Below are 13,302 nucleotides of genomic sequence, written 5' to 3'. Positions count from 1 at the left end.
ATATTCATGTAGAAAAGACGTACAAAAGTGCATTTTGCATGATAGGTCCCCTTTAATAATGTTTTTAGTGGCTGGTTTTCATGCATGATGCCTCTCGTGTTGCATCTCGTGTTGTGTCTTATTTTCTGGACTTTTTGACTTTTTGAGGTTGTGATAATGCATCTCGTTTGGCATCATTTATGTCTCACTTTGCATCTTGTTTTCTGTTTTTGTGTCACTTTGCATATTTCTGTTTCTTCTCGTCTCGTTGTTTGATGGACTTTCCAACTAGAACAGGTTTTATAGCTGCAACTCACTTCAATAACTAACCTGCAGATCAGAGGTCAGGTGTCGCACACACACACACATGCACACACACACATGCACACACGTACGCAATAAAATATAATAAAATAAAATACAATATAATAAATATAAAATAAATTATAATATAATAATATAATAGATGTACTGACGTGCGTGCAGGAATCCGGCCCTCATGCGGCGGTACAGTTTGCTCCTCCACTCCCAGGCTTTGAGGGTCTTGTCCTTCTGACAGGCCTCCAGAGAGAGACCCTCCCTCTGAGCCTGAGAGGACAGATCAGCTGCTCGGAGCTCCGCCTCCTGCACCAGGGAGCCAATCAGAGCCTCCCGAGCCTCCACGCTCACAACTGCAAACACACACACAGGAAACAGAGAGGTGAGGCAATGCTGGAAGAATGAAATAAAACAGACAAAGACACAGCGAGACAAATGGATTGTTACACAGGAAATACATGTGAAGTACACGTGGAATACATGTGAAGTACACGGGAAATACATGTGAAGTACACGTGGAATACATGTGAAGTACACGGGAAATACATGTGAAGTACACGTGGAATACATGTGAAGTACACGTGGAATACATGTGAAGTACACGTGGATTACATGTGAAGTACACGTGGAATACATGTGAAGTGCACGTGGAATACATGTGAAGTACACGTGGAATACATGTGAAGTACACGTGGAATACATGTGAAGTACACAGGAAATACATGTGAAGTACACGTGGAATACATGTGAAGTACACGTGGAATACATGTGAAGTACACGTGGAAATACATGTGAAGTACACGGGAAATACATGTGAAGTACACGGGAAATACATGTGAAGTACACAGGAAATACATGTGAAGTACACAGGAAATACATGTGAAGTACACGTGGAATACATGTGAAGTACACGTGGAATACATGTGAAGTACACATGGAAATACATGTGAAGTACACGGGAAATACATGTGAAGTACACGGGAAATACATGTGAAGTACACGGGAAATACATGTGAAGTACACAGGAAATACATGTGAAGTACACGTGGAATACATGTGAAGTACACAGGAAATACATGTGAAGTACACGTGGAATACATGTGAAGTACACATGGAATACATGTGAAGTACACGTGGAATACATGTGAAGTACACGTGGAATACATGTGAAGTACACGTGGAATACATGTGAAGTACACGTGGAATACAATACAATCTTCAGTTCATAGATTTTCTCAGTCGCGCTGCGTTGCAATGTTGGAGCTTTTATCCAATCATATTGTCAGTCAGAATGTGTTGCTAGGTAGCATGCATCTGCCCTGAGGCCTTCAGAGTCAACCTTGTAGCTTAAAACAAATAGCAATGAAACTGTTGCATTGACCAATCAGATTGACCGTTGACCAAGACATTATAGAGAGTCACATCTCACCTTTAATTTAAACGACATGACTAAAGGTGAACGCTGCCTCTCTGCACTTTATTCTGAAGGTGGAGGTGTCACTTCCTGTCGTTAGCTGCTAACGGCTGCTAACGGCTGCTAACGGCTGCTAATTGAAAAGGCTGTAAATTAGTTTCTCGTCTGACTGACGCCTAAATATAAACCGAGGGGACTCGTAAATTAACACACACACACACACACACACACACACACACACACACACACACACACACACACACTCCCCCCCCGCACAACAAATCACTTAGCTGTAATTGCCCCGGCGTTACATGCATCATTGGAAAAGTGAAACCATTAAAACGACAAACCTTGTTAAAGCTGGGAGTCACACACACACACGCACACGCACATGCACACACACACACACACACACACACACACACACACACACACACACACACACACACACACCACACACACACACACACACACACACAACCACACACACACACACACACACACACACACTTTCATTCCTTCCTGAGCTTGAATAGTTTCACTAAAGACACGTTTAACCTTTCTATGATTAACTTTAATATAAAACGTTTCTCAGTAAGTAGAGTTAAGGACTTATTTTCTATTCACTTATTTTTACGTGAATAAAATGTCAAACAAATACTGAAAGGTTTCTAAATGTCCAAAGACGTTTCCTCTAATACGATATAAAACAGAAACATGTAATACTTGAGAAGCTGACGGTGAATACTGTCGTTTTATGTGCTAGAAAATGATTACAATTCCTCATGAATTACCCAAAGTACTGCTGATTAATGTACACATTTAGGGCTTTAACTAACTACTATTCCCATTATGGATTCATTTGGTCTTCTTCCACTGTTAATGGTTTAAAAAGCCAGAAAATATTGCTTTCAAGGTTCTCAGAGGGCTTTCTTTGTGTGTTTGCAGCTCGGTGACCCTTCACATTTATCTTGTGTGAAACTTGTTTCCTGACATTTCTCTCCAGGTGGCCGCGCTCTGCAGGTAATGATGTTTCTGAAGGTCACTCGGCTCCTTTTCAACAAGTTCTGCAGACCATCGGGCGGAAATTGGGTTCATTGTTGGAGACTAAAATCACCTCAGATCAGTAGAAGGACACAGCTCTGCTTTCAGAGTTATGTTGGAACATTTCTCTGATCATATAACAACGTTTATAGCCCAACATTAGCCACCTTTAGCTTAGCGGTGGTGACGTGAAGTCATGTGACCGTGCTGTAGTTCCTTTATAGCCCAACATTAGCCACCTTTAGCTTAGCGGTGGTGACGTGAAGTCATGTGACCGTGCTGTAGTTCCTTTATAGCCCAACATTAGCCACCTTTAGCTTAGCGGGTGGTGACGTGAGTCATGTGACCGTGCTGTAGTTCCTTTATAGCCCAACATTAGCCACCTTTAGCTTAGGCGGTGGTGACGTGAAGTCATGTGACCGTGCTGTAGTTCCTTTATAGCCCAACATTAGCCACCTTTAGCTTAGCGGTGGTGACGTGAAGTCATGTGACCGTGCTGTAGTTCTTTTATAGCCCAACATTAGCCACCTTTGAGCTTAGTGGTGGTGACGTGAAGTCATGTGGACCGTGCTGTAGTTTCCTTTATAGCCCAACATTAGCCACCTTTAGCTTAGCGGTGGTGACGTGAAGTCATGTGACTGTGCTGTAGTTCCTTTATAGCCCAACATTAGCCACCTTTAGCTTAGCGGTGGTGACGTGAAGTCATGTGACCGTGCTGTAGTTCCTTTATATAGCCCAACATTAGCCACCTTTAGCTTAGCGGTGGTGACGTGAAGTCATGTGACCGTGCTGTATTTCCTTTATAGCCCACTTAGCCACCTTTAGCTTAGCGGTGGTGACGTGAAGTCATGTGACCGTGCTGTAGGTCTTTATAGCCCAACACATTAGCCACCTTTAGCTTAGGCGGTGGTGACCGTGAAGTCATGTGAACCGTGCTGTAGTTCCTTTATAGCCCAACATTAGCCACCTTTAGCTTAGCGGTGGTGACGTGAAGTCATGTGACCGTGCTGTAGTTCCTTTATAGCCCCACATTAGCCACCTTTAGCTTAGCGGGGGTGACGGAAGTCATGTGACCGTGCTTAGTTCCTTTATAGCCCAACATTAGCCACCTTTAGCTTAGCGGTGGTGACGTGAAGTCATGTGACCGTGCTGTAGTTCTTTTATAGCCCAACATTAGCCACCTTTAGCTTAGTGGTGGTGACGTGAAGTCATGTGACCGTGCTGTAGTTCCTTTATAGCCCAACATTAGCCACCTTTAGCTTAGCGGTGGTGACGTGAAGTCATGTGACCGTGCTGTAGTTCCTTTATAGCCCAACATTAGCCACCTTTAGCTTAGCGGTGGTGACGTGAAGTCATGTGACCGTGCTGTAGTTCTTTTATAGCCCAACATTAGCCACCTTTAGCTTAGTGGTGGTGACGTGAAGTCATGTGACCGTGCTGTAGTTCCTTTATAGCCCAACATTAGCCACCTTTAGCTTAGCGGTGGTGACGTGAAGTCATGTGACCGTGCTGTAGTTCCTTTATAGCCAGGGGTGCACACAACTTTCTCAGTGAGGTACTCAGATGAGTACCTGGAGTCAGTGTTTGGAACTCCAACTTCTGGCTCCCCTCAAAGTTCCCATGAAGCCCTCTGTATCGCGAATGTCCACCGGGGGGGGGGGGGGGGGGGGGGGGGTGGTGGTGGTAGTGGAGTACAAAGCTTCGTGACCACAGAGCGTGTGAACGTTGTGATCAGCTGTTTTAGCGCAGTGCTGCTGTACAGACCAACGTTAACAGCATGTCTGTGCACACGGAGACCGACTCTGTCGTCCGGTGATCTAACCGCCTTCTGGAAAAGCTTCACAAGTACGTCGGTACGCAAATGCGCTTTGTGACACAAGTGAGGGTACGCATTTCAGATTGTTGCCGCGCATGCGTACCTGCGTACCAGTTATGTGCACCCCTGTTTATAGCCCCACATTAGCTACTTTTAGCTTAGCGGTGGTGACGTGAAGTCATGTGACCGTGCTGTAGTTCCTTTATAGCCCAACATTAGCCTCCTGTAGCTTAGAGGTGGTGACGTGAAGTCATGTGACCGTGCTGTAGTTCCTTTATAGCCCAACATTAGCCTCCTTTAGCTTAGCGGTGGTGACGTGAAGTCATGTGACCGTGCTGTAGTTCCTTTATAGCCCAACATTAGCCTCCTTTAGCTTAGCTGTGGTGACGTGAAGTCATGTGACCGTGCTGTAGTTCCTTTATAGCCCAACATTAGCCTCCTTTAGCTTAGCGGTGGTGACGTGAAGTCATGTGACCGTGCTGTAGTTCCTTTATAGCCCAACATTAGCCTCCTTTAGCTTAGCTGTGGTGACGTGAAGTCATGTGACCGTGCTGTAGTTCCTTTATAGCCCAACATTAGCCTCCTTTAGCTTAGCGGTGGTGACGTGAAGTCATGTGACCGTGCTGTAGTTCCTTTATAGCCCAACATTAGCCTCCTTTAGCTTAGCGGTGGTGACGCAAAGTCATGTGACCGTGCTGTAGTTCCTTTATAGCCCAACATTAGCCACCTTTAGCTTAGCGGTGGTGACGTGAAGTCATGTGACCGTGCTGTAGTTCCTTTATAGCCCAACATTAGCCTCCTTTAGCTTAGCGGTGGTGACGTGAAGTCATGTGACCGTGCTGTAGTTCCTTTATAGCCCAACATTAGCCTCCTTTAGCTTAGCGGTGGTGACGTGAAGTCATGTGACCGTGCTGTAGTTCCTTTATAGCCCAACATTAGCCACCTTTAGCTTAGCGGTGGTGACGTGAAGTCATGTGACCGTGCTGTAGTTCTTTATAGTCCAATATTAGCCTCCTTTAGCTTAGCGGTGGTGACGTGAAGTCATGTGACCGTGCTGTAGTTCCTTTATAGCCCAACATTAGCCAACTTTAGCTTAGCGGTGGAGACGTGAAGTCATGTGACCGTGCTGTAGTTCCTTTATAGCCCAACATTAGCCTCCTTTAGCTTAGCGGTGGTGACGTGAAGTCATGTGACCGTGCTGTAGTTCCTTTATAGCCCAACGTTAGCCACCTTTAGCTTAGCGTGGTGACGTGAAGTCATGTGACCGTGCTGTAGTTCCTTTATAGCCCAACGTTAGCCACCTTTAGCTTAGCGGTGGTGACGTGAAGTCATGTGACCGTGCTGTAGTTCTTTTATAGTCCAACATTAGCCTCCTTTAGCTTAGCGGTGGTGACGTGAAGTCATGTGACCGTGCTGTAGTTCCTTTATAGCCCAACATTAGCCACCTTTAGCTTAGCGGTGGTGACGTGAAGTCATGTGACCGTGCTGTAGTTCCTTTATAGCCCAACATTAGCCGCCTTTAGCTTAGCGGTGGTGACGTGAAGTCATGTGACCGTGCTGTAGTTCTTTTATAGCCCAACATTAGCCGCCTTTAGCTTAGCGGTGGTGACGTGAAGTCATGTGACCGTGCTGTAGTTCTTTATATATATATATATATTATGTATAGTGTATGTTACTCACAGTGGGGGCTCTCCCTGCCTCCGGCCCTCAGCAGCAGCTTGGCGATGGGCGTGTTGTTGGTCATGATGGAGATGTCCAGAGGAGTTAGCCCCTGGCTGTTCGGGGTGTTCAGGTCCAGCTCCTCGGCTGAGAACTGGTAGAGAAGAAGCTGCACCGAGTCCAGGTCCTGCTGCTCCACCGCCTCGAAGATACAGTCGCTGCCCTGCATCGCCTGTGGCCGAAACAAGCGCTCTCTTTTATTATTATATCAGGAAACAAGCGCTGTCTTTTATTATTATATCAGGAAACAAGCGCTGTCTTTTATTATTATATCAGAAAACAAGCGCTGTCTTTTATTATTATATCAGGAAACAAGCGCTGTCTTTTAGTGTCGGAAAATTACGCATTTTAGTAATTTCTTCTCATACATTTCAGATTTTTCTGTTGTAAATTAACAACCCAAAGTAAAAAATCAGTAAATGTAGGACTTTAACCCCTGATTTTAAGTATATTTATTTACACTTTTAACATGTATTTAACCGTCTAGTGTCTCCCTCATCGAGTCCCTCACTCATCGAGTCCCTCTCTCATCAAGTCCCTCTCTCATCTAGTCCCTCTCTCATCTAGTCCCTCACTCGTCGAGTCCCTCTCTCGTCGAGTCCCTCTCTCATCGAGTCCCTCTCTCATCGAGTCCCTCACTCATCGAGTCCCTCACTCATCGAGTCCCTCTCTCATCGAGTCCCTCACTCAGTCCCTCGCTCATCGAGTCCCTCACTCATCGAGTCCCTCTCTCATCGAGTCCCTCACTCATCGAGTCCCTCTCTCATCGAGTCCCTCACTCATCGAGTCCCTCTCTCATCGAGTCCCTCACTCATCGAGTCCCTCTCTCATCGAGTCCCTCTCTCATCTAGTCTCTCACTCATCGAGTCCCTCACTCATTGAGTCCCTCACTCATCGAGTCCCTCTCTCATCGAGTCCCTCTCTCATCGAGTCCCTCTCTCATCGAGTCCCTCACTCATCGAGTCCCTCTCTTATCGAGTCCCTCACTCATCGAATCCCTCACTCATCGAGTCCCTCACTCATCTAGTCTCTCACTCATTGAGTCCCTCACTCATTGAGTCCCTCACTCATCGAGTCCCTCTCTTATCGAGTCCCTCACTCATCGAATCCCTCACTCATCGAATCCCTCACTCATCGAGTCCCTCTCTCATCGAGTCCCTCTCTCATCTAGTCCCTCTCTCATCTAGTCCCTCACTCATCGAGTCCCTCACTCATCGAGTCCCTCTCTCATCGAGTCCCTCTCTCATCTAGTCCCTCTCTCATCTAGTCCCTCACTCATCGAGTCCCTCTCTCGTCGAGTCCCTCACTCGTCGAGTCCCTCACTCGTCGAGTCCCTCACTCGTCGAGTCCCTCACTCAGTCCCTCTCTCATCGAGTCCCTCTCTCATCGAGTCCCTCTCTCATCGAGTCCCTCTCTCATCTAGTCCCTCTCTCATCTAGCCCCTCACTCATCGAGTCCCTCTCTCATCGAGTCCCTCACTCATCGAGTCGAGTCCCTCACTCGTCAAGTCCCTCACTCAGTCCCTCTCTCATCTAGTCCCTCCCTCGTCGAGTCCCTCACTCGTCGAGTCCCTCTCTCGTCGAGTCCCTCACTCGTCGAGTCTCTCACTCGTCGAGTCCCTCACTCGTCGAGTCCCTCTCTCGTCTAGTCTCTCACTCGTCGAGTCCCTCACTCGTCGAGTCCCTCACTCGTCGAGTCCCTCACTCGTCTAGTCCCTCACTCGTCGAGTCCCTCTCTCATCTAGTCCCTCACTCGTCGAGTCCCTCACTCGTCGAGTCCCTCACTCGTCGAGTCCCTCACTCGTCGAGTCCCTCTCTCGTCGAGTCCCTCTCTCATCTAGTCCCTCACTCGTCGAGTCCCTCTCTCATCGAGTCCCTCACTCATCGAGTCCCTCACTCATCGAGTCCCTCACTCATCGAGTCCCTCACTCATCGAGTCCCTCTCTCATCTAGTCCCTCACTCATCGAGTCCCTCACTCATCGAGTCCCTCACTCATCGAGTCCCTCACTCATCGAGTCCCTCACTCATCGAGTCCCTCTCTCATCGAGTCCCTCACTCATCGAGTCCCTCACTCATCGAGTCCCTCTCTCATCGAGTCCCTCACTCATCGAGTCCCTCACTCATCCAGTCTCTCAGTCATCGAGTCTCTCACTCATCTAGTCCCTCACTCATCGAGTCTCTCACTCATCGAGTCCCTCACTCATCGAGTCCCTCACTCATCGAGTCCCTCACTCATCTAGTCTCTCACTCATCGAGTCCCTCACTCATCCAGTCTCTCAGTCATCGAGTCTCTCACTCATCTAGTCCCTCACTCATCGAGTCTCTCACTCATCGAGTCCCTCACTCATCGAGTCCCTCACTCATCGAGTCTCTCACTCATCTAGTCCCTCACTCGTCGAGTCCCTCACTCATCGAGTCCCTCACTCATCGAGTCCCTCACTCATCGAGTCTCTCACTCATCTAGTCCCTCACTCATCGAGTTTCTCACTCATCGAGTCTCTCACTCATCAAGTCCCTCACTCATCGAGTCCCTCTCTCATCAAGTCCCTCACTCATCTAGTCCCTCTCTCATCGAGTCCCTCACTCATCTAGTCCCTCACTCATCGAGTCCCTCACTCATCGAGTCCCTCACTCATCGAGTCCCTCACTCATCTAGTCCCTCACTCATCGAGTCCCTCACTCATCGAGTCCCTCACAGATTTCCCCCCTTTCCTCTCAAATGTCAGCCATGATGAATCTTAGCAGGGAGGAGGTGATGAAGAGTGATGAAGAGTGAGAGAGGAAGAGTGAGAGAGGAAGAGTGAGAGAGGAAGAGTGAGAGAGGAAGAGTGAGAGATGAAGAGTGAGAGGGTGAAATAGAAACTACAGCGAGCCGTTAAATGAAAGCAGAATAACTCTCAGTAGAAAGTGAAGGGAAGCAGCTGGAGGCGCTGGAGGGTCAGAGATCTAATAAAGGGTTCAGGATGTTAACTGGATTATTGAAAGCAGATCTTCATTGATCTCCGTGCTGACACAGGGTTCACCCCCAGCACAGGGTTCACCCCCAGCACAGGGTTCACCCCCAGCACAGGGTTCACCCCCAACACAGGGTTCACCCCCAGCACAGGGTTCACCCCCAACACAGGGTTCACCCCCAACACAGGCACAGGGTTCACCCCCAGCACAGGGTTCACCCCCAGCACAGGGTTCACCCCCAACACAGGGTTCACCCCCAACACAGGGTTCACCCGCAGCACAGGGTTCACCCCCAACACAGGGTTCACCCCCAACACAGGGTTCACCCCCAACACAGGGTTCACCCCCAGCACAGGGTTCACCCCCAACACAACACAGGGTTCACCCCCAACACAGGGTTCACCCCCAGCACAGGGTTCACCCCCAACACAGGGTTCACCCCCAACACAGGGTTCACCCCCAACACAGGGTTCACCCCCAGCACAGGGTTCACCCCCAACACAGGGTTCACCCCCAGCACAGGTTCACCCCCAACACAGGGTTCACCCCCAACACAGGGTTCACCCCCAACACAACACAGGGTTCACCCCCAACACAGGGTTCACCCCCAGCACAGGGTTCACCCCAACACAGGGTTCACCCCCAACACAGGGTTCACCCCCAGCACAGGGTCACCCCCAACACAGGGTTCACACCCCCAGCACAGGGTTCACCCCAACACCGGGTTCACCCCAGCACAGGGTTCACCCCCAACACAGGGTTCACCCCCAGCACAGGGTTCACCCCCAACACAGGGTTCACCCCCAGCACAGGGTTCACCCCCAACACAGGGTTCACCCCCAACACAGGGTTCACCCCCAGCACAGGGTTCACCCCCAGCACAGGGTTCACCCCCAACACAGGGTTCACCCCCAGCACAGGGTTCACCCCCAACACAGGGTTCACCCCCAGCACAGGGTTCACCCCCAACACAGGGTTCACCCCCAGCACAGGGTTCACCCCCAACACAGGGTTCACCCCCAGCACAGGGTTCACCCCCAACACAGGGTTCACCCCCAACACAGGGTTCACCCCCAGCTGTTTACTACTGCCTATCCTCCAGGAAGAACAGCACGCGACGGAGCTGCAGACGGAGTGAGAATCAAACTGAGGTCATGTTGGAAAGAGTCTCATCAATATCTATCACGACAGTAGATATCTAGATATTACATTTTTCCACCATTGATACATCTATTGAAACAGTTATTGATTCATTTTCCGCCCTCTTAATAGATTTGATTTCACTAATGGTCAAAAATGTTGCCGTGGCGCAGTGGGTTGAGAGCGCTGATTCTCAGATAAGGGAACAAGGGAAGCACCGGTTCAATCCCTAACTGATCGTCACTGCAGTCAGCATGCCGTTGTGCCCTTGAGCAATACACTTCACCCTTCATTTCTCCTGTGGGGGTTGTATCACATGTCTGATATATGTCATATGTAAAGCACTTGGAAAAGCGCTAAAATAAATGCCATGAATTGTATTATTGATAGATTTTCCTGCACTGATACATCTGATAAACCTTTTCCACACGATCCATATATTTTACTTTCCACACATCGATTGATTCATTTTCCACTTTATTGATGCAATTCCTGCACTATTGATACGCCAATAAAGTGTCATCAATTAGGGTAATAAAGGTATAAGGTTTTGCACCACGGGTTTAGTTGCAAACAACAAATCTGAACCAAGACGGAAAACTTTCTACTCCTTTGAACTATCAATCAATCAACAACTGTATTGATCCTGCAAGGGGCGATTGGTTATGAGCAGCTGATGAACACAGGCAGGAAGATACAGGAGGAAAGCACACCTGGATGTGGATCATTCACATTTACACCATAAATAGTTCATAGCATCACAATAAATAAATAAATAAATAGGCAAATACATAAATACATAAATAAATAAATAAATAAATAAATAAATACATAAATAAATAAATAAATAAATAAATAAATAATCAAGTTAAAAAAAAAATTCAAGAATGTAAAAGTTAGAGTGCAGAGGGGATGAATGGTTTTGAAAAGCGATGTGTCTTAAGAGCAGGTCCAGAATATCTACACCCTGATGGCAACAGATGAACTTGATCTGAAGATGACCTGGAGAGGCCAGCATCCTCTCTGCTGGTTACAAAAGGAGTCTCTCTGTTTTGAGTGAGAAGTGAACAGTTTCTCTTCCTCAGCTGATCTCAGTGTGTTTGCTTGATAGGAACTATCTCTGGTGTATTTATATCTGTTCTGATTCCCCACAGTCAGATCGATGCAGTGACTCACCGAGGCTTTTCGTAGGCGGTCAGTCTTCCCGAAGAAGTAGGTGTCCTCGAAGGACGCGGTGCTTCCTCTCAGCTTCTCCGACAGGTTCCTGTAGAGGCGCTTGGCGGCGCTGGGGGAGGCGGGGCCTCCGGGGCACTTCCTGCTCTGAGTCAGCTGCAGGTTCTGCATCTGCTGAGTCATCGTGACCGGGAGGCTTCTGAGGAGGGGGGGGGGGGTTAGAGGTCACCTATAGTATAAAAACACTGAGGTTATGTTATCAGAACAGATGAGAGGAAGCAGGAACAGTCCCCAGGTTTTAAAACCTCTCTGACTGGATCGACTGGGAGAACCAGAACTCCTCCACAGCCTCTCATGGAGACAGAAATCTGTTTTTTCCCGCGGCTCCTGAACGCCCCGTCGGCTGCAGCCAGTGTAAAGGCCCTGACACACCAAACTGACACCAAAGAACACGTCTCTGCGTCTTGGCCATGTGTCGCTCTGGAGCACACCGCAAAGACTTCAGCCGACGGCCAAGTAGCACGTACGAACTGCGCATGCGTGAGTGGCAATAACTCTCCTTACCAGCAGGCGGCGGTAGTGTGTATTCTTAATTCAAAAGAGGAACCAGAAGACAGACTGCGTGATATATACAAACAACAAATAGCGTGCGTTCCATTTTCACTCTCGTCTATCACAGACTGTTTCACATCACGACTTATAATCTAAAACATATCTAGTGCGGTACTGGAAAATGAAAAATAATAACCGTCTGTGGGTGTTTCTCAATGGCGAGTACGCTTGCTTGGTAGCACATGTCTGCCGAGCATCTTGCTTCAGAAGCGAGTCAAGAATACTTCCTGGCATTCGGAAAACAAAGAGTGGAACAGGCTAGCAAGTGTGCAGGTGTGCGTCATATGAGAGGCCCCGCCTCTAACATCTTCCGCCACAGATTTGGGGAAATTGGTCCGTGCGCAAAGCATTGTGGGGATTTTAAGACCGCGGAGTCTACTCATGTGCAGACTCTATATTTCTCCAAACGGAGTACGCCGGGCTCGGTAGATTTCCAAGTATGCTGGAGATTGGAACAGTACTTCGGCGGCACTCGATGACGTAGCATGCTTGAAATAGTGGCTCTGAAGCAGCTTTACCCGACATTGAGAAACACCCCGTGTGTCTTCTTCACTTCTCATGCACTGATTCGCTAAACTGAACAGCCAATCAGAGTGATTTCTTTGGCCGACAGCCTGAAGGTGTCGGCACGGCTGAAAAGAAACCACGGTGCGGGACACACCAATCTGAGTAGGGCGACAGGACGCTCATCCCGGTGTGTCCGGGCCTTTAGGCGGAGAAACATGTGGATGAAATAAAGCTGAACTGACCCAGAGTCTGTGGGGGGAGCTGGTATTATAATAGAGTCTCAGAAGTGAAGGGAGGCTCTGATCGTACAGCCACTGCCTGCTGCTAACAGGAGCTATATGATCATTTAGTATGAATGTATTGTTAAAGACTTTACACACAGCCACAGATCTGATGTTGATTATAACATTTGATCGGTATTAACGAAGCAGGAAACTGGAATTCGGATTGTTTCCAGAACGTTTTCAAACACAAGGGATTCAACGTGGTGTCTCGGTCGGTGCAGACATAAAGAGAGTACAAATAATTTTAAAAACAAAAATATATATTTTAAAAATAATACTTAAAATAAAACACAAAGAACTAAAAACTAAAAGAATTACAATAAAAAATGTAAAATTTAACA

At 47.9% G+C, this 13,302-nt stretch overlaps 1 protein-coding gene across 1 annotated transcript in view; it reads right to left on the bottom strand.

The window, feature by feature from the left end:
* Window positions 1-455: 455 nt before the first annotated feature.
* The window catches only part of LOC117489907 (ankyrin repeat and fibronectin type-III domain-containing protein 1-like), a gene marked incomplete at its 3' end in the record, with an annotated part of 20,512 nt that continues 7,665 nt past the window's right edge, over window positions 456-13,302 (bottom strand). Inside the window, exons 3-5 of the mRNA XM_034139490.1 lie at window positions 11,562-11,757; window positions 6,252-6,462; window positions 456-650 (exon numbers count right to left, since the gene is read on the bottom strand). Coding sequence (XP_033995381.1) covers window positions 456-650; window positions 6,252-6,462; window positions 11,562-11,741 — 586 coding nt within the window. The remainder of the gene's footprint in view (window positions 651-6,251; window positions 6,463-11,561; window positions 11,758-13,302) is intronic.

The sequence above is a fragment of the Trematomus bernacchii genome, unplaced genomic scaffold (assembly GCF_902827165.1).
Source record: "Trematomus bernacchii unplaced genomic scaffold, fTreBer1.1, whole genome shotgun sequence".
In the NCBI taxonomy this organism is placed as follows: domain Eukaryota; kingdom Metazoa; phylum Chordata; class Actinopteri; order Perciformes; family Nototheniidae; genus Trematomus; species Trematomus bernacchii.
This window is presented reverse-complemented; position numbering and strand designations above follow the sequence as displayed.